The sequence below is a fragment of the Empidonax traillii genome, unplaced genomic scaffold (assembly GCF_003031625.1).
Source record: "Empidonax traillii isolate 1590-97213 ecotype Southwest subspecies unplaced genomic scaffold, ASM303162v1 scaffold188:size807701, whole genome shotgun sequence".
Lineage (NCBI taxonomy): Eukaryota > Metazoa > Chordata > Aves > Passeriformes > Tyrannidae > Empidonax > Empidonax traillii.
Genome location: NW_020955381.1, coordinates 408,187 through 429,580, shown reverse-complemented (window position 1 = coordinate 429,580; position 21,394 = coordinate 408,187). Strand labels below are relative to the sequence as shown.

The following is a 21,394-nucleotide window of genomic DNA, read 5'->3' as shown; positions in this document are numbered from 1 at the left end:
CAAGTTAATAAACCATAGAGTAATGAGCATCATTTTAACTATCACTGACATTGGAAAAATGTTCTTAGAAAGAGCAATTATTAAAATTTTACTTCTGAGCTGTAAAGTGATGAATGTTCTATGATTCTAACCAATTTAACCTCTAACAAAACAAACTGTTGTTGATTTTGAAGTATTCTATACTGCTAATATGTTTTTTTCTATCAATTCCTTTCTCAATTGATTGCTCTGTTCCCCCCTGCCTCCCATGGCAGTCTTTTCCCTGTAAAAGGACCGATCTGTCTAAGGTAGAGAAATTAAATTTCTATATATTGATTGCCATGTCTGCATGTAGTTAACTCAAAAGGCTATGCTAATCATTTATATGTCCCTTTAAACTTTCCCTTTTAAATATATTCTTTCCCCAGAAATTAATTTATTTTTCTGTTTATAGTCATGTCAGGCAGCATGATATCTAATTTGTAACCCTAATGAAGGAACTATTTTCTGTTCTTGTAGAAACTAGTTTTATGAAACTTCATTTGTATCATTGTTATCATCTTCTAAACAGATTGAACTGCATCATATCTTCCTATTTTTGTGATATTCAGGAAATAACCTTTTAACTGTATTCTTTTTTTTTTTTAAATCAGGCTAGAATTTGAGAGACAACAACGAGAGGAGCTTGAAAAATTAGAAAGTAAAAGGTAACATTATTCTCTGTGGTATTTATGTGTATCTCTGTGTACACACTATAGACTCATTTAAATCACTAATTTGAGATCATGATGTTACTCAGCAAGCAGAGGATCCTGAATTGCTAAATTGTAGCTAATTGTGATTTTTATAAGCGAAGAAACTCTGAAACACACAGATATGAGGAGAATAGATTGTACAAATCTAATATATTGCCCTTGCTCTTAACTTATGTGCTGTTATTTTAAAAAACAACAAATAACATTCTTTATTGAGGTGGTTTTTGTTTGGTTGTTTTTTTTTTTTTTTTTAATTTAGCTGCCTTTAGGTTGATTCGTGATATCAAAAACTCTCATGTTGCACTCTGCTTCTCTTACCTAAAACTCTGGTGTGCAATGGACATACTAATAATGTTTATCAGAACATTATTTGACTATCAGTTTGAAGTACAGAGGAAAGCATTGTTGTCAGCTGGCAAACTGAGCTGACCATTTTGGCTCTCATACCTGCTGAGATTTTGGAGGTGATAGCTTGGGCCTTGTTGTAGATCCCAGTGCTGATTACATTCATACACTGAAAGCCTTTCTGCCATCTCAGCTTTAGATGGCTTGTTCCATTTTGAAAGAGCTCTTTATGTAGTTGGACTAGGTGAAGTAAACTCAGAAAACCCCTGAAACTCTGAAGCACTAAAAGATGTTGTTCAGCAGTTGATGCCACATAGGATCACTGATATTTATCCCTTCTGATATATTGATGGAATTTGAATTCAGATTGTGCTGAAATTGGTTTGCTTGTGGTTTAATTTATCTGACTTTAACTTCTCACCAAACAACCAACTGACTTGCAGGTTGTCTCTACTTGTATTGTGGGGACATTGGTGACCTTCAAGTCTGCCCCAGTTTGGAATGCACTTAGAACCTTTAAAAGAGAGATTACATAGGACATAGTAATTTGTCTTATATTTTATAATCCATTTATCAATAATTCAGTTGGGGTCAGAGAAGACATTGTTTTAATTCATCCGTTGGCTTAAATTTGGTAAGGCAAATTGCTGATCAAGTTCTTTTATACAAGTTTGTGAGTATGAGAATGTATGTAAAAAATCTGTATTTATTTTTCGCTGCGTGAATGGATGTGCTCTATCAATATTTTTATTAGATTTGACAGAACTAATACAGTCTTAATTTTCTACTAACAAAAGTGCTGTGTAGCATGTCTTCCTATAACTTTATACATCCACAACTTTTTATGTTGACATAAACGATATGAGTCTCTTTTCCATTTGTTTCATGCATTGAAGTCGCTTCCAAGCAGTGTAAGATCTCAACCTGTGGCAAAACAAAACTATTAAAGAAATGGTTATATATCTACTGGAAAATCCTAGACCAAACCTTTTTAACTTCATGCAAATGTTTTACTGCAGGAAACAAATAGAAGAGATGGAAGAAAAACAAAGATCTGACAAAGCAGAACTTGTAAGAATGCAGCAAGAAGTAGAGTCACAGCGAAAGGAGACAGAGATAGTTCAGCTGCAAATTCGAAAACAGGAGGAGAGTCTGAAACAGAGAAGTGTTCACATTGAGAGCAGGTTAAAGGATTTGCTGGCTGAAAAAGAGAAATTTGAAGAAGAGAGATTACGGGAACAACAGGAGATAGAGCTTCAAAAGAAAAAGCATCAGGAAGAAATTTTTGCCCGGGTCAAAGAGGAGTTGCAGCGACTACAAGAGCTTAATCATAATGAGAAAGCAGAGAAAATGCAAATTTTTCGTGAACTAGAAAGACTTAAAAAGGAAAAAGATGAGCAATATGTTAAGCTGGAGTCAGAAAAAAAAAGACTTGAAGAACAGGAAAGAGAGCAGGTGATGCTTGTGGCTCATCTAGAGGAACAGCTTCGAGAGAAGCAAGTCATGATAGAGCTCCTGAAGAGAGGGGATGTGCAGAGAGTTGAAGAAGAGAGAAGAGACCTTGAAGATATTAGAGAATCTCTATTGAAAGTCAAGGAAGCCCGCTCTGAAGGTGATGAAAACCGTGAAGAATTAGAGAAAGCACAGCATGATTTTGTAGAGTTTAAAAGGAAACAGCTGGAACACTTGACCATTTTGGAAAAAGATTTAGTTCAGCAAATAGATCACCTAGAAAAGGAAATAGCAGATGAAAAAGGGGCTCTGGAGCACTTAAAATTTGCACATGAAGAACATTTAAATCCCAAGAGAGATGATGAAAACTCTATGGATCCCATACTCAAGGCTGAAGAAGCTGACAAGATAAAGCCAGTGGAGTACAGGCTCCAATCTAAAGTACGCCAGCTTGAGTACCTGAAGAGTAATCATTTGCCAGCTCTGCTGGAAGAAAAACAAAGAGCTTCTGAAATCCTTGACAGGGGCTTGTTAGGGTTAGATAATACTCTCTATCAAATAGAGAAAGAAATAGAAGAAAAAGAAGAGAAGCTTGCCCAGTATAGAGCCAGCACAAATCAGCTGCAGCAGCTTCAAGAAACCTTTGAATTCACAGCCAATGTAGCTCGTCAGGAAGAAAAGGTTCGGAAAAAGGAAAAAGAAATTCTTGAATCAAGGGAAAAGCAGCAGAGAGAGGCTCTGGAGCAGGCTGTTGCTAAGTTAGAAAGGAGGCATTCGGCTTTGCAGCGTCGCTCGACGATCGACTTTGAAATTGAGGAGCAGAGACAGAAGCTGGCCACCCTGAACAACAGCTGCAGTGAGCAGGCAGGGCTGCAGGCCAGTCTGGAAGCTCAGCAGAAAGCCCTTGAGCAAGACCGAGAACGGTGAGTCCTGTGGTGGCTTTTGTTGATTAGAACCTATCCAGAGAAGGTGAATCATTTTATACCTTAGATGTTGAGAGCATGATTTGTTCTGAGTCCCAGTATTTGAGTTTCTCCGTGAGTTTAAAGCAGTTTGCCCAGAATTGAAACTCTGTGTTATTTTTCAAAGGATTCTTGCTCACTCACCGATTTCTGTTGTGTTCAGAGACTTATCCTGTCCTCAGCAGGATATTATTTGCATTAGCCAGCACAGTACTTGAAATTGTTTGACAAAGCTCAGACAACCTTATGTTCCGCCCTTACAAAAAACAGACCATCTAACAACTTTTTTTCTCTTAAAATATTTCTGTATAGCATTTTGTTTCTTTATTAGTAACAAGTCAGATGTTTGTCAGGGCTTGGAAATGAATAGTTACAGTGGACCTGCCAGCTATCTCAACTGGTGGTGTACTGAACATTTCTGGTATTCACAGTAAACAGGGGTAATGTTTGATTTTTTTTGTTACTGGTTTCAGGGCTAAATAAAAATAAACTAGCCATATATCTGTGTAAAGTTTGATGATGCTTTTTAAGGTTATTGGAAAATACACAGAGGCTTTAATGCTACCCTGTGTGATGACAACCCCTTCTAGGTACAGAAGCAATGTCATCAGTTAAACACATGATATCTGGTAACATGACATTCAGCCCAAGTATGGGAAGCTCAGACAAAAGTGATTCAGGTGGGGAAGGATCTTTGTGTGGAAGCAGAGGAAAAAGTCTTTTGTTTCATTTTTGCCCTGAGTGAAAATCCACTGGGATTAATGTATTTAGTCCCTGCAGTACACAAAGAGGGCAGAATTGTCATTTTTAAATGTTTTATCTGATTTGCTAATACTGAAGCTTTAAAACCTGTGAATATTGGTGAAACAATGAAGTGGTTTTTTTTTCTTGAGGTAGCGTTTGTCATCTGCTTTTTTAATATTTCACTAATTATACAAATCCTCTTTCGTAAGCCTTTGAAACAGATGCTTGATTTAAAAAAGAAAGCTATGAAAACGAACTTGCCTGTAGTCATATTGAAGAGCTCTTCTGGATTTCTTTCCTGTTAAACCATTATCAGAGGAGAATAGTTGCTTTCTTCACACTGTGCAGAGATCACTTTTTCAATATTTATAGCTACATTGTTTGGATTTTAGTTAAGCATTTTCAATACTGATTTATCATTTTGTAGTGGATATTGCCATTATTTTCCAAAATTGTCTGGGACATAAAATCTCATTTTCTGCACTAAGCACCTCGTTCAACTAAAGTGAACTGTAAACAACTTGAGGTTCCACAAAAATAGACTGCTTAGTTAGCCCTCAAGAGATTGCTGTGTTGTGTGATAAGTGAAAAAATATGTTGAAAGCTAGAAGACTAAGGTTTGGAAAAGACACCAAGGAAGTGAAAAGATATATTTTCTTTTCCTTGTTTTTTTCTTGTTTACTTTAAAGTCCTCCTGCACAAGCTAAATAAAACTTTGAAGTCTTTCAGTGAATAGCCCGTGGGCCTGAATAATTCAATTCAGAATGTTTTTGTGAATGTTGAGGCAGAAGAAAAGTCTTAAAATATGTGATAGTGTGTTAAACATTTCAGGTTACTTATTGCTGTTGTGTTTGAGTTTACATTGCACGCTACATGATGTAGGCATATGAATTATATATGTTTCTTATTGTTTATCTAGATCCCATTATGTGATGATATGCTCTAGTTCAGTGTTAGCTCTCTGAAAATGTTTAAGTGCAATATTCATTGGATATGCTACAAGACTATAATTTCATCATACCTGGATAAAACGTTTTGGGTTTTTTTTCAGTTTGAATCATATGTAAGCTCAAATTCTTTCACCTACGGGCATGACCCCCAAAAAGATAATTGGAAGGGAGCTTGTACTGGGATATTGCATATACATTTTGTCTTTACTGGCAGAGGTTTGGGGCAATAGAATGAACATAAAGCAACTTTAGAGTCGTCTTTGAGGCAATGGGATGCATCACTCACGAATGGCAAGGTGCAGTTTACCATTCTTACTGGTGGATGCATCACTAGGCTGACTAACTTCAGAGCTATAAAAAGTGATACCCTTTCATATTAGGATGTTTACAAACCAAGAGATAAGCTTTGTTCCTTTAATATAATTCTGATTTTTGTGCTTAAATTGATTTTCCATAGATGCAAACACTCCACTATATCCAGCAGCCATCTCCCATCCACTTCCCCTCAGGACACAAGATTGTTTTGCTGCTAATCAAAAGAAACAGATGGCTTCTGGCAGTGCTGCAAAAAGTACTTTAAAAATGAAGTAACAATTCAGCCTAAGTCTCAGCATTCATAATCTCTTTAATTTTCTTTTAACCCCCAGGATGGAATAAAGTAGTCATAGCATTGTACTTCAATTTAGATATATGCAATTGTAGGAGAAGTGGAAGAATCCCAACTTTGCATACTTTCCCCTGTTTTTACAAGAATATCTTTTCTTTTATTATTTGATTTTTAAGTAACCTCTAGAAAAACAATTACCTTTAGAGACAAGAGTTGTAATGAAAGTGGGGGAGATTATTACTGTGTTACTAATCTAATCACAGCTACATTAAAAGTGAAAAGGGTCTTCTGCAGTTTACTTTGTTATCATATAGTTTAATTTGACTAACTGATAAATATTGCAAGAAGTGCTTTTTATTTCATACAAAATGCCTCTAGGCATTTTCAGTCAAAAAAATTTTTCATATTGTATTCTGTGCATAAATTTGTCTGGAATGAAATGTATTTGTTAAAGAAAGCAAGAAATCATCAAAGAGATGATTTATTAGGTGCATATATAAAATAAGTACTAGATGTTTTATTTTGTGTGTTTTCAAAAATATATATACAGATGGAATAACTGGAAAATAAAATTTATATATATATATATAGTACAGAATTTTAAAGATTTTCTTACAATATGTTTTGCCACATCAGTGTTTTAGGTATTCTTTGGGTTTTTGTGTTAGTGCTTAGTAGTTCGAGTTTTTAATTTTCTTCCCCTTCATTTCTTCATTTACTTCATACTGGAAGGTAATAAATGAGGTCATTGATAGAGTTCTGGAAAGAGGAAAATTTATTCAAGTGATTTTAATAGATAGGTTAGGTCTTATGAATTTATATTTAATGCGCTAAGTTAGATACCTTTTGCATTGGAAGTTACTGAAGTTGTTTTATTCAAGTTAATACTGCAGTTGGGACGTGGTTTTGAGCTGTCTCTTTTCCTATCTAAATACGCTTAAAGAACAATTATGATTTTTAAGCCTTCATAAATATTAATACCTATAATCTTACATACATGTACAGTTTAAGTACTTTACTTCCCATCAGAACCACGAAAATCAACTCTAAACCAAAACAAATTACATCTTAAGATTTTTTTTTTTTTTTTTGTAGCCTGGACCAAGAAATTCAACAGCTGAAGCAAAAAATATATGAGGGTGATGGTGCTCAGAAAGGAAACCATGGAATATTGGAAGAGAGACTCTCCCATAGCACTTCCCCTTCCAACCCAGCAAAGCCACAGCCACCCTCTGCTCCCCTAGTTGATGATAGGTAGGTAGCATTGCTTCGTGCAATGTTTTGGTAGGAATACAAACAAAAAGCTTTTGAAAAGAAATATTTTGCAAGACCGTTCTGCCAGGGTTGGATTTTATTTAAGTACTGTAATTGTACTGAAGAACTAGTCTGGAAGTAGAATTTGTGTGCTGTATTCTACTTTTAATGACCAACAACCTAATCTCTTGTTCCTGTGCAGTTTGTTTTAGAATAGAGGGTTGGGAAACTCTAGGCTAAAATGTATTTAAATTGTTGTTCTGTTTACAGTTACTTATCTATATGGTTTTACTTCTTATACACTTAAGGCAACAAAGTAAATTAAATTATCCCAAACTTTTTTTAAAAGGGCAGCTGCCTGGTATCACTAAAACCTGTTTCATCTGTTTTTGTTACACTTACACGTGCAGTTGTTGGTATCAACTCCTGGAACGTTCCTTCTGTTTGAAAACCAAACCTCTGTTAGCCCAAGTTGCTGATATCACAGCAGTGATAAATGCAAACAGTGAAGTTACTGAAGATGCAACCCCAGCCTTTTGGTTCTCCTTCATCACTCTTAATCTCACTGCCACTTATATGTAGAACTGTACATGGAGCAGTGGCTTAGCCTGTGGTACATTAATTTGTCTAATTGTGATAATAAATTGTTAACCTTTGTCTATTGGTGAAACACTCACTCAAAAAGTGCAGAGGGATAAAACAGGTCTAACATTAAGCCTGCTAATTAAGAGTTGTACAGTACTTAGTATTAGAAGCATTTCAAAGAGCTCTTTAGTCTGTCTTAACTTATGTAAAATACACTCTTTTTACACACACACACACACACACACACACACACACACACACTCTTCTGTATCTTGCAGGATAAATGCCTTTATTGAACAAGAAGTGCAGAGAAGGCTCCAGAATATTCATCATAAAGCTGAGGATAACAATGTTAGTGTGGCCTGGTCTACAGAAAGTTTAAAGGTGAGTAGAGATGGATGGGAAATCCTGACATTTAATGGACTCTGTGAAACCACAAATTTCGTTTTGTTGTTCAATAATTTTCATGTTTTCCTATGTTTACTTAGTTTTAATTTACAAAACAAACAAACAAACAAAAACCCACCAAACAAAACAAACAAAAAAAAACAAACAAGCAAAAAGGAAAAAAAAAACTAGTAAATCAGGGATGTCGGATTTTAGATTTTGATCATCTTTTTATTTCCAGTGGCTGGTTTATGTTGTATTCTGTGTGGTTTTTGGCAGGGAATAATGTGTAAATGGCAATAGGAAGTTTTCAGATAAAGTAAAAATCTTCATTTTATGTCAGGAAAAAATGTGTTGATAAAAGTGAATGTTATTCTGGATGGAATTTTATACTTGTAAACAAATACTCTTTCAAAAACTGGTGATCTGATTGATCTGAAGACTGGGTTGATTGACTTCTAAGCCAGTGGTTTTCATAAATATTGATAAGAAAATTGTTATTTTTGTCTATTGAAAGGAATGTCTTTTCCTCTGAATACTTTTCAATGAACTTATACAAGAAAGGCACTCTTTTTAATAATCACCTGTACCTTTTTTGTGCTTAGGATAATGAGAGGCTTAATAACGGCACCGTTCAACGCAAGCTGAAGTATGAGGTAGGTCATAATTTGTCAGAATGAAATGGTTGTCTTAAATTATGGCATGCCCTGTAATTAAAATTCTTAATGTTTAGCTGCATAATTAGAATTTTGAATTCGCAGCAAGATTAATGGCTAACAGACACGGCAGAGCATTTTTCCAGCTGGAATGAAAGTGATTATTTTTTTTCAGATTGGATCTAGCTTTTTCCTTATTTGAAAGGTGTGGTGTTATTGTGGATCTCTCTCCCTTGTTTTGCCATGATTCTTAATTTGGAACAGTATCCCTTTCCTTATTGTTAGAGGAGAAAAACATTTAATGAGGAGAGATTGTCTGAATTCAGCCTATACTTGACTTTTTTGACTCACAGTGAACTACTGTAATGGTGTCTATAATATTAGCACAAAGAACCAGGCAAGTTTGCCTGAATCCTGTTGTGGAGGATTCATACATTGTATTTATGTATTTTTAAACTTAGGCTTATATACCTCCTACTATATTTGCTTGTCTAACTGTTGCTTGAAACACAGTTATTTTCGGTGAGTAAATCCTAAATACCTTTATGGATTAAACCTTAACAATGGGAGGGCTGCAGCACTTCAAATTTGGACTTTTTTGGACTTTCACGCTGTCATTTTTAAGCTGTGTTGACTTTTTGCACTGTCTTGACTAGTATAGTGTTACTTTTTTGTGTATGTGTGGGAAAATACTAGAAGGGCTTATAACTTTCTGCATCACCCTTTGACTTTCCTGTGTTTTTTGAGGAAAGCAAATATAAACCAAGTGAAATGGATACTGTACAAAGAAAAAGCAATGGTGGGCTGGGAAGATCAACCATTCCTGAATCAGATCTCAATCACTTCTGCTGGATTTTGTCTCTCTCCATTTTGAGAGGTCGTACCAATTTTGAATGATTGCTCAAACCTAATCAAAATCAATCCTCAGTTTAAGAAATGTTCAGATCAGAAGATTTTACAAGGATGTTTCTGTTTTCTTTTGAAATTTTTAGCAGAAATGTCAACAGTGGCAGCCACACTATGGCTTTCCATTTCTCTCTAAAGATGACAAATGTGCTTCTGAGTTGCATGGAGAAAACACAGGAGTAAGAGACCATAAGAAACAGAAGGCATATACAGAGATTCTGGATTTATTTTTCAATTCTGGGAGAAGCTGCTCCTCTTTTACATCAGAGAAGGCATTTCAGAATGAAAGGAGTAATTCGGAACAGAAGAGCTTTGCTTGTCATCATGACATTAAAAGTAGTTTAATTCACGCTAAAAATACTAATACTTTAAAGAGTAAAAATGTTTCTTATCAGAATGTTTTATCTACTTCTTTACAAAGTCCTGACTTTAATAATGTGGCTTATTCACTCTGCAAGGTTGAAAATTTCAGTCATTTTGACGATAAAATAATTACTTCTTCAGATTGTGACAGCGCAAGAACTGAATCTGATTGTTCCCACTCGAAACAGCTGTCTCCTGTAGGATCCTTAATGGGTGCTAATGAGCAGACTGGCTTTAACAGTGTATCATGCGTTTTTTTTTCTCAGTCTAATATGCATTCTGAAACAAAAACTTATGAAGAAAACAGCCCATTAAGTGCAGTGCATCCAGCAATCGAAGACCAGTCTAGTAATTCTCAGCTTCCAACACAAAAAGCCTTTGATTTGATCCCTTTTAAGTCAATAGCTTCTCATTTTGGTGTGAGACCAGAACACGCTTCCAGTTTAGGGTCTCTTGTCAGTAAGCTTTCCTGCCTTTACAAAAATACCAGTAGTCAGCTGCTCAACAGTGCTGTGGTTTCCAAACAAATCAAGGAGTTGGGAAGTTTGTGTGACAGAAGCGAGAAGTGTGCACAGGCGGTATCATTAATAAAAAATCTGCCATTTATAAGGAACTTGCAAGTAAATGTGTTCAAGTCAGATGTGAATCAAGACATGTCCCACACTACTGATGACGCCAAAGCTCATACTGAAAATGTCATTCAACCTGAGTCTCCTGTGCAAGAGGCTGTCACAGCGTGTGTGAGCACAGAGATCTCGGATGCCTGTACGAGAAAGCCCCCTGAAGGATTTGCATGCTGTAGTAAAAAGGAAGAGCTGGAAAAAAGTTTTGTGTTAAGACAGAACTTTGTGCATTTTCCTGATGTCTTTCTGAAGCTTCAAGTCTTTTCCCTGGAAAAACTACTGGAATTTTTGACCTATGCTTTACCTCAGATTTCTGTTAGGATGGAGGAGTTGAAAGGTATCTACTGGCTTGCTGTTGGCAATTGCAAAAAACCTGACCCAGAACCTGCTTGCTTGCTTTTGTTCAGCTCCATTCTATATGTTGTTGTGTCATCAGCTGAACAAGACACCTACCAGAGTTCCTTGGTACTGCTTTGTGAGGTTCCTATTGACTCTCTAAAGGAGATTCAAGTTGGCTTTGCTGGACAGAATATTAGTCTTCTGTGTTCTGCTGAAGATGGTTTACTCACAATATTTACCTACAACAAACACTTCACTCAAAGAATTTGCCACGACATAGTGAGCATTTTGATTTCTACAGCGGATGATGATGCTTATTTAAATCACCAGCTCTTGAAAGGTGATTTGGCTCAGATTTCACTTGACTGGACTTCAGATGTAAATGGCTTGGTTTTTTCAAACGGAGTGCAATTGTCCTGTAAATTTCAAACTGAGTTAGCTGATCTGGTTTACTTACTCCATGAAAATATGGGAAGTATTAAACCTCCATTAGGTGACATTCATGTACTGCTATATACCTCAGTGAAAGTAGACTGTGCTGAGCAGACTGTGTATAGAACTCTTGTTCTTACAACTACTCATATAGGTCTCTTAAAGAAAAATCATGCACTGAACATTGAGGATGCTTCCTGCCAGCGATCACAATTTGACACCCTTCAGTTGTACAGTTTGAACGATATCCGATGTACAGTTCTGCCTGACAAAGAGAATTGCACAAAAATTGAGCTTGTGTTTTCTAGAAGGAGCAAGGTTGGATCTGATTCAGGAACTGGTTTTTCTAAATACTGTGAAAAAGAAATAAATACTCAACTGACAGTCATCCCATCAATTCTTCAAAGCAGTTTGCATATCCCTTCGGAAATCTGGAAATTAACATTCAGTTCAAGTGAAGAAGCCATTTGGCTAATTATGCATCTGACTAGGTGTTGAAATCCAAATACGTTTAGATACATTCAAAATAAGAGGGTAATGAATATTGATAAAATCCTTTTTTGCTGCCTTTTTTTTTAATCAATAGACAAAAGGGACCTTTGAGCCTCTAAAGGAATGCCGTAGACTGTGTACATACATCCTAACAATAATAATTATTACTTGAGTGCTTGCTTTTTGTGGGTCTATGCTATCCTGTACATACATTTCCTTTGGAAAGTGAGGAAATTAAATGTTTCTATGTTATGTGGTAGGTGGATGAAAACTATAATTACAGCTCTGTCTTCTGATTTCCATTTTGGCTGTGTTTTCTGGCTCCTTCCATCTACTATCTGTCTTCATTAATGTCTTCTCCATTCCTCCTCGATTGCCTTTTCCGTAATTTTTCTGAGTATCTCTGTTTTTCATGCTCCTCATTTATTTCATGCCCTTGATCTCAATCAGTAGCTGAAAACATCTGCAAAATTTTTTTTATCTTGCATTCACTGCATGCTCTTAGTATTACAGATATTTACAGCTTCTATACATGCAATTTTGAGAAGAATAGCATTGACAATTCTCTCCTGCTTCAGAGTTTTGCATTTAAGGTTGATTGCACTTTCACATCAGAGTTTGTCACAAGTGCAGAAAGAGCTGTGCTTTAAATAGCATTTCAACCTTTGGTCATGCTACTATACCTGTGGCAAGGAATGTTTTGGGGTCTGTCATCCGTGTGCGTGTTTCTCATGCTGTAACTGGATAGCTGACAACTGGGGATACAGCCTGACAGCTGTCCATGTAATGTGCTTGGCCTTACTTTCACCTCTTTCTGCTTGCTTACTAGTGGGGTTGTTGATGCTGAGAGATTGCATCTCTTACAGTCTATTTAATAGTACATGCCAAGAAAGAATGGAACTATTGAACATTAGTAAAAGATTTCCATTAGTGGAGGCTTAATACAAGGTTATTTTTTACCTGTTACCTCTGTCAGATGTTCAAATGATAAGTGAGCTGTGCTGTCTCCCATCTTTTGTTTTTTGCCATGTAAAGGGAGCTTGAATACCTTTTGAATCCTGTTGCTTGAATGTGCCATCTGCCTCGTTTGAGGAAGATGGTTCTTGGCAGAAAAAACAGTGGTATCTAATCTGAAATTCTAAATTCTGTAAGCATATTGCCAGCAGAGGTGCAATCTTCCACTAGACAGAGTTAGACTTCGGTCTCTCTGCTGGTATAAGAACATTTCCCATTTGTTTTTACCATATGTTAAGCCATGATAACGTAACTCACATGGGATTTAAAAAGAAATAGCTTGCACTGGATGAGGAAGTTATGTCTGGAAGGATGAACGCTGGTTTGGATAGAGAATTATGGGGGTTTTTTACATTACAAAAATTGCTACTTCCTTAAGGAAGTCCGGAGATGAGCAAAATATGTCATATTATTATGAGGTACGGTGAGGGGGAGTTATCAAAAAAAAGTGCACACAAATATCTCACTGAACGTGGAGTGGACAGAGCAGTAACCTTGTATCAGTCCTGTTCAGGAGTGGCTCCCTCAGTGACATCACTGAGGCATTTTTTCTGGCCCTTGCCCAAAATCAACACTGAGTGGCACTATCTGGGAGGACTGTCTTGATCAAGGCTGTTAAAGGAAAAAAAATTCTGCAACCGATTTCTTTTCAGATTATACCCCAAAGTTAAATGTTTGTGCATATTGTGTTTCCTAATAATGTGTTTTTCCTTTGTTGTGCTTGTTTTCAAATCTAACTCACTGAATATTCTGCGCTTTTATGAAAAAGAACATCACAGCAATATCTTTTATCCTACTGTAAAGTAAACATAACATAATGATCATTGTTTATGAATATCAAAAGCATTATTTAATGCATTAGGGTGTGTTTTCCACAACCCTTTGTGTTTGAAATTGTTTTCCTCTCTGACTATTATTACTGTTTGTAATAGTTCTCTGGAAATGACTGCCAATAAATTATGTGTTGACAGAGGTGGCTTTAAGAGTGACTTTATGGTTTTATTGTTGATTTAAAACAGATTATATTGTTGTCAGGGCAATGAACTCCTCTTTTCCCCCAAGGAAAGAATTGCTTACATTCCTGTGCTTCAGAAATGAGTTTTAGCTGAACAGCCAGTAATGTGGGGAGTAATGAAAGAAGGGCAAAGTGGACAGAAGAAAATATTTGTTGTGAAAACAAAGGTCACTAAATTTTTTTCCATTTAAACAAACTTTTTTAATATTTTCTTGAAAGAAAAAAAAAATGAAAAAAGGAAAAGGGAAGTTTATGGGAAATACCCGCTAGATAAAGCTGGTGGAATGAAAATTAACTTTCTTTGTGTTTTCTTTTTCACTATTTTTAATGCTAGTATTAAGGGAAATTACATTGTCATTTATGATTGACTAGTAATGAAATAAGAGTCTCCTCTTCTGGAAAGCCATGAGGATGCCAAAAGGCTCCCTGGAACAGGCAGAAACGTTTATGAAGGAGTTTCAAACTGTCCTATAACTCCTACACAGTATCACGTGTACTGGAAGTCACCAGGAATTCAACAAAGGAAATGAATGTTGAGAATACAGTTACAGATCAAGTGATGGATAGCAGTGCTAAATACAAGTACATCAAATACTATCACATATACAAATACTATCACTTTAGAGTTCTAACCATAACTTTAAAGTGATAGTTCTCCAGTCTTTTGTAGTTAAATTGTTTTTGTCATGATGCTGCTATTTTTTTTAAGTGCAAGTTCACTAAGATTTTCAGACCAAATACATTCAATGGAACAAGTGGAGGACTTCCTAAAAGGCAGTTTCTGTACTTCTTCATTATAAATGCTTATGCTACTTTTGGACACAGTCACTGCAAAGCATTAATCTTTTCAGTTGCAAAAAGACTTTGGTTTTGACATAACTTCAGAGTTGCAGATTCCATCTGGCTGTTGGTCAGAGTAATAGACCCTCATTACAAATACCTTTTAGATTGTTTTGTCCAGACCATGCAAATTCATCCTAGCTGAGTTTTCTGATAATTAGATGTAATTTAAAGTAAATACTAGGAAACTGTTCTGACAGTGGATCGCTTATTTAATAATACATGAGTTTGGATTTTTAACATCCAAGACCTTTCTGAATTGCTTAGTCCCCTTGCAGCTTTGCATAATATTGTAAACATGTTTATTATGTAAAGACATACAAAAATTATGGTTGACTGTGAAGGTTTGATTAATATACTTATTCTTTTAAAAGAGGGCTAATACAAAGTCTTCTGCTTTTCCTTGTTTTTGATATCTAAGCTGAAAATGCCTTTTCAAAGAAACAAATAATTTTGAATACAATTTTTATGCATAAAAAATTATTAGGGCTTGCTTAGAAAAAGAGATCCACTTTGTTTTCAAATGGTTACTTCGTTTTAGAAATAATTTCTGCTTCTTTCATGCTCTCTATTCCTACTCTTCTGGCCAAGAACACATCCTCGTTTTTAGTGAAGTTCTTTTCTTTTTTTCCTTATGTAGTGATTTTGGTTTTCCTTTGTTCTCCCTATTTGGTATGCACATGAAAGCGGATGGTCTGTCGTTCACTGGGAGCAAATCCAGACGACCTAAAGGACCCAATTAAAATTAGTATTCCACGGTATGTCCTGTGTGGGCAGGGAAAGGATGAGCACTATGAGTTTGAAATAAAGGTAAGTGCTTTTCAGTTGCTTTTCTTTAATGTTGTTGTTCCACTAAGTGCAATTTTTGGTTCCCTTTCTGTTATGAAAATGCCCTCAATACTGGCTCAATAAGAGAGGTTGCATAGGACACTATAAAGACAGGTATTTTCCAAGTGGATTGATTGTACAGAGGAGGCTGGTGGCCAAACTCTTTGGCTGAGCAGTTCCTGAGCCAATGTCAATTCAGTTCAATGTGTTGCGGAGATCAGGAGTAAATTCATATTTTTTATAGGAAAGACCTTTATTGAGATGCAATGTCAGGTATAGAAAAAGTTTAGGCTTGAAATATTTACCTGAAATAATGAAATTAAAGTGTTTTACACATACGCACAACAAAGGCTTGATTCCTTTCAGGCTCTCTTTGTTGTTTTGATACTTTCACCCTGCGTTTCCAAGGTGTCACTTCTCCAAACTATTATCTGCTTCCTCTCCATTCCAGCAGCTTTCTCAGTTGATCTTCTGTGCAGAAATACTGGGTGGGGGGGGGAAAGAAGCATATTCATTTTGTTTCCTCTGGTACTCAGCCAGTGTTTTTCCAAAGCAAGATGTAAAGTCTAATTGGAAATGTGCTCTCAGTGCGTGTGGACATGCAGCATAACTGATGTACGTGGCATCAGAGACAGAGTTGGCAGCCTCTTTCCTCAGTGTACTGCCAGATGCTCCGTTAGCTGGTGTGAGGTGGAGGAGTGACCTCCCTTGCAGTGTGAAGGACCATTTCTGAACTGTGTTCGCATTCTCTCTTACAAAGGTTTTGGTTAAGATGGGCTACCTTAGCTCTGTTTGTTCTAAATTAATTTTCGTTTTGAAACACGCCGCTCAGTTTTTGGGTGGAATACCTCCTTTTGCCTGTTGAATTCTGATTTTTCCTGAGGCCAGCAAAAACCCAGAGCCAGAGAGATGCTGAGAGACGAGGAAGTGCACATGAAACTTCCCTTAAGATTGTTCTCACCAAATATTTTCTGCACACAGGATGTACTAGACTAGGTGATGGTTAGTGAAGATAACTGATAAAGTAAAAAAGTAGCTTCTCTTCTTAATAAGTTGGTGGATTTCTTTTCCAAGTATTCTCCCTTCATCCCTAAAACCTATTTAAGCATCCACAGTGAAGGAACAGTTGAAAGAGTATGTGCAGTTTGGGAGTTTGGCAGTTTGGGGGATGTTTCTTACAATCATTCCCTTACATGAATCGATCCACTTTTAATGCTTTTTCCTTTCCCTCCAGGTCTCTATGTCACAGTGGAGTGCTTTTGCTATGGTCAGGGTTTAGCTCCACACTACAATCCATAGACCTTCCAAAAGCTCTTTTATTTTAAACCTTTTCACTGCAGAGCTTCCAGCTCTATTTTGATCTGTATTAATCTTCAGATGCTCCTACAGTTATTCTGCAGAAAATCAGAATACATGGAATAGTGATTTTTTTTTTTCCCCTTGAAAATTAGGAAAGTAGGAAACCATGACAGAGAGGAGGGAACATGTGCCTATTTATTTCATTTCTTCCTGATGGGTCAAAATATCATGTCACCTGTTGAAATAATTCCAAATCTCAGCCTTACTTTACTTAGTTCATTTTCAAGTAATCTCATACGAAATAAATGTCAGTGTTGTGGAAAGGGCTGAGGTGTTGCTAGTCTCACTTCCTTTGCTAGCTCCCAAGCTTTCTTCAGCAAGGGTCCTCTTGCTCTTGGAAAAATGGGTAGCTGACCTATTTGCATGTACTAGCACTTTGGGATCTGACAAAGGGATAAGGGATGATTGAACTGAATTTTAAGACAGTGCCCGAACTTGTGAATCCTGGGTATCTCAGAGGTATTTTCCTCAGAAGATCTTTCTAGTCATTGTGTTTGTAGTTAAATCTTGCATGTTGCTGTATAGAGGAGCAAATATAAGGAATTTCTGTATATAACAAATATGTACATTTCTTCGTGTGACATGTAGCAGTAAAGATTATTTTATGTACCAAAAGAGAGAGAATGAGTTTCACTCTTCCTGGCAGCATCACGATCAGTTCATAAGTCTTTCAACCCTAACATACCACCCAACAATATTTCCTTTTAGTGCAGATTTAGTATCTCTCTGGGCATGTATGGGAACAGGCCAGCAGGATGGTCTGTCCACCAGGTGTTCTCACTGGATACAGATCCTACTTTAGGATGTTGAGTGAGTCCCACAAGAACCTACTGGAGAGAATTCAAAACAGAAACAAGCCCATTCTTTATTAGAGCTCAGACAGCACCTTCTTTTGCAGCAGGATATGTCACAGAACTGTTTGTGCTGCACTGCTATTAAGTATTCTGTATGAATTGATGCATTTCCAAAAAAATTTCCATTTGAGCGACAGTTTTATATGTTGTCTTTAAAGTCATGATGAAACAGTAATAATTTAATCAGGTCTAAACATATTTATGTTGGAGCTAAGTTAGAATGCCAGAGAACTATTCTTGTATTCTCTCCTTCCTTTCATGTTGTTGTGATATGCAGAATATTCAGACAAGGCTGTGCTACAAACAATGTGTGGGAAGAGCTTTTGCATCAATAAAACTGTTGGCATCTGTTAGAGACAGTGCCTGTGCTTGCAGTTCCTATGGATGGCAGAAGGAGCAGTGAGGCAGCAGAGAAGGTGGAGAACTCCAGCTCACATAAAGGCACACAGGGTCTCCTGAGAGCAGGTGATAGAAACAAAGCTGGGTATCAAGCACAGCCCTGCAGGGATCTTCTGACAAAAGAGGAAGTTGTAGATGAGCCTTCTCATTCGTATTCAGCTTTCCTTCATTGTTCCAAGTGCTCTCCTTTTATTTATCCTGTTAGATATCCTTTTAAAACTGGCTCTTTTGCTTGTTTTTCAAAGCCTTTCAGTCGTGTCTGACAAGTTCTCTGTGGGAAAAGATTGCAGGCAGATGCATCCCAAAGCAATGCTTTCCTCCAACCAGATGCCACGGTGGGGCTGCTCAAAAAGTCCATGTTTCTAGTCTAAGTTTCTTTCTGAGTGTAGTGAACTATTGCAGAGAGGGAGGAAAGTGGCAGCAGTGTTCACTGATACATAGTTCCTAAAGAAAATGATGCATGCCCCATAACTACCTAAATTAGAAAGAGGAAAGAGTCCAATATTCTCTCTGAACTCTGAGATTAATGCCCTCAATAAAAAAATAAATTAAAAAAAGTTATAAGAAATTTTTAGGAAGCTTTCAGCTTTTCAGGTGCTGTTTTCATTGGCAGTGTGGGGAACAAGGTCCCTTTCATCAAGGTCCCTTTTGAGAAATAGGAGTTTTCACAATGACTGTAGACAGTTTAAGCAGCCCAGATAAGTGAAGTGGGCATTTTCTGTTCTAATTGCTTTCTGAATCAGGTGGAATATTTATTTTTCTCTCCTGCCATGGTTTTACTTCTATTCCTATGGGGTATAAAGAGAGCAAGTTCTGTGATGTGCTTTACAGTGGAATGAAATGAAAATGTCTGTTAGGTTATTTTCTGTCAGTTATCATGAGAAGAAATGATAAGGAGACAGTACTGTAATATCTCCTTTCAGATTTATAGGTTTTACGTAGGAAATGTTGTGTTTGAATGAAAAAATCAAACCCTGCAATTCTGAGGGAAGTCTTAAGATCATGGCAGTGCCTCAATAAGAATACTTCAACAATCTGTCTTGCAGATTTATTCAACCATATGGGCTTTGTTATTAAGAAAATATTTTTAGCTGTTTTAATGAATTATGAAAGAAGACCTTTTCAAAATTTCTTTACTTGATATTGTTCAAAAGATCTGCACATGTCCCTGTCTCATAGCTACAGAGTGTATGGTCTGTCATACAGCTTTTTTAAATGGGGGAAAAGAATCCCAACCCAAAGTGGTGGGATCAGCTGTAGGAGTAAAAAGCTCTCTTCTAGAAATGCTACTTGTATGCCAGGTGTGCTGTAAATTATCCTTATACAAGTAGAGTTTGATTCTGTCTGTCCTAATAATGTTATTGCTGTGCTTTGGGGACCAGTTAGTATTTTGTTTAGCTTTGAAATTCATTTTTCAATAATAGCAGCTGTAACAACAATAAAATGATGCAATTACCTGCTAGTCTTGTTACAAGAATTAGGAAAGTAAAAAAGAGGAAGACAGGGACCAAGTCAGGACCAAGCCACCAGTGAAGACTCAAGAGAAAATCCTTCACTTCTTAGGCAGCACAAATACATGGCTTTGCTGTTTTCCTTCCTATCCATCTGTAACAAGTTCTTTACTTAACTTCATAGAAGAAAACTAATAAATAATTGGCTGCAGGCAATTTGATTTGGGCAAATTTGGTACCACCCCATCACCTAGCAGCTGTCAGATGCACAGCCAACGTGACATGCCTGCTCTTCCTCGGGCTGTGTGGCTGGGAGAGTCCTAGATGCTTTGTTCTAGGTTGCTCCTCCTTCTGTGGAAACCCTAGGGAAAAGAGGTCACTTTTGAAGAAGGATCGTATACAAATGAAATTATCACAGCAAAATTTCACAACACTAAAGTATTACAAGAAAGAATTAAAGCAAAACGAATGCTGTGATGAGTAACATCTTTATTTTATGATTATCCATTACACTGCGACATTGTTTACTTGAACACTGAATTCACACAGCCCTTTACTTTAAAGTAATTATTCAGCAAAATGGTTAATTGGTTAGTTGAGATCAGTGTAACATGCGTATCCCTGAAGATTTATTTTAGTTAAACCTGCCTATGCATGTTAAATCCATTCACCTGAGTTGTAAAGTTTGAGACGCTGTTAACAATATATTGAGGGAATATAATCCATCATGCAGGTATCCTAGAATCATAGAATTGTTAAGGTTGGAAAAACCTTTAAGATCATCAAGTCCAGTGTCTAACCTCCACCACCACCACCACCTTGCTCACCATTATTAAATGTCCTTAAGTCCATATCCACAGATTTTTTGAACACTTCCAGGGATGGGGACTCCTAGTAGCAGTGGAGCATATTGGTTGCATGAAAGATGGGTTTTTTTCTCAGAAATAATGATTTTTTTATCGTGAAAACATGCTAGAAGAACTTATGTTACAATGTTTGTGAGAAGTTTTGAGAAGGCCGGTTTTGTTTTCTTGCATCGTTTAACTAAAAGTTGAGGTAAAAGTAGGAATAATCCACCCCAAACCTAGTTCCTCCTGTCATGAGACACACAATAATGTGTGGTTTCCTAAACACTTTCCCCAGTTTCCCTGTTCTGTAATCAGCAGCAGGAAGGGAATAGAGTGTACCAGAGATGAGTTTGTTGCAAACAAACATGGGGTAGCAGTTGTCGGCATCGGTGCTTGGACACTGGTTTCCTCTGCTTTGTTGCTCTTTCTTTTTCTCCTATTCAGTTACCCAGCTCCACTGCAGCTTTCTTTACCTCCAGAATTTTTTATATCCTCAGTAGTGAGGGAACTGTATACTAATTTTAGGAGTCACTTTAAGATTAAAAAGCCACTGTCTTTGTGAAATATGTTTTATGAAAATGCTTTTTTTTTGCCTTGATGCATAAAACCGTAGCTAGACAGAAGAAATACTCCATATTAGGCCTGTTAGATTAAAAAAGCAACTTTGTTTTCAGTTTTAAGCAGCACCACTTGGCTTTCTCCAGCTCTGCTAGCCTGTGTAGAACAATGCTCACTCTCCCTGCAGCTTGGCTTCTTGGTAGCCTTGGATCTCCAGAGCTGCAGAAGGATTTTACTGTGAAATCAAAGGCTCTAGTCACAGCATTTTTATGACCCACTTAGAAATACCCTTCATTTCACCTAATTTCAGACAGTTAATTTTTTTTCCTGAAAATTTTGTTGATATCTCAGTTCCAATGAAGATTTTGTGAATAACTGACAATGAGGTTGGTTTGCC

At 36.7% G+C, this 21,394-nt stretch overlaps 1 protein-coding gene across 5 annotated transcripts in view; it reads left to right on the top strand.

Moving 5' to 3' along the window:
* The window catches only part of KIF16B (kinesin family member 16B), a 132,584-nt gene that overhangs the window by 72,841 nt on the left and 38,349 nt on the right, over positions 1-21,394 (top strand). For 2 of the 5 annotated variants that reach the window (XM_027886510.1, XM_027886508.1), the window contains exons 18-24: positions 255-287; positions 633-686; positions 2,099-3,454; positions 6,890-7,048; positions 7,912-8,017; positions 8,626-8,676; positions 15,388-15,510. In XM_027886510.1, coding sequence (XP_027742311.1) covers positions 255-287; positions 633-686; positions 2,099-3,454; positions 6,890-7,048; positions 7,912-8,017; positions 8,626-8,676; positions 15,388-15,510 — 1,882 coding nt within the window. Of the gene's footprint in view, positions 1-254; positions 288-632; positions 687-2,098; positions 3,455-6,889; positions 7,049-7,911; positions 8,018-8,625; positions 8,677-9,668; positions 12,604-15,340; positions 15,511-21,394 lie in introns of those variants that run through there. The other 3 variants (XM_027886512.1, XM_027886509.1, XM_027886507.1) reach the window with 3 other exon arrangements.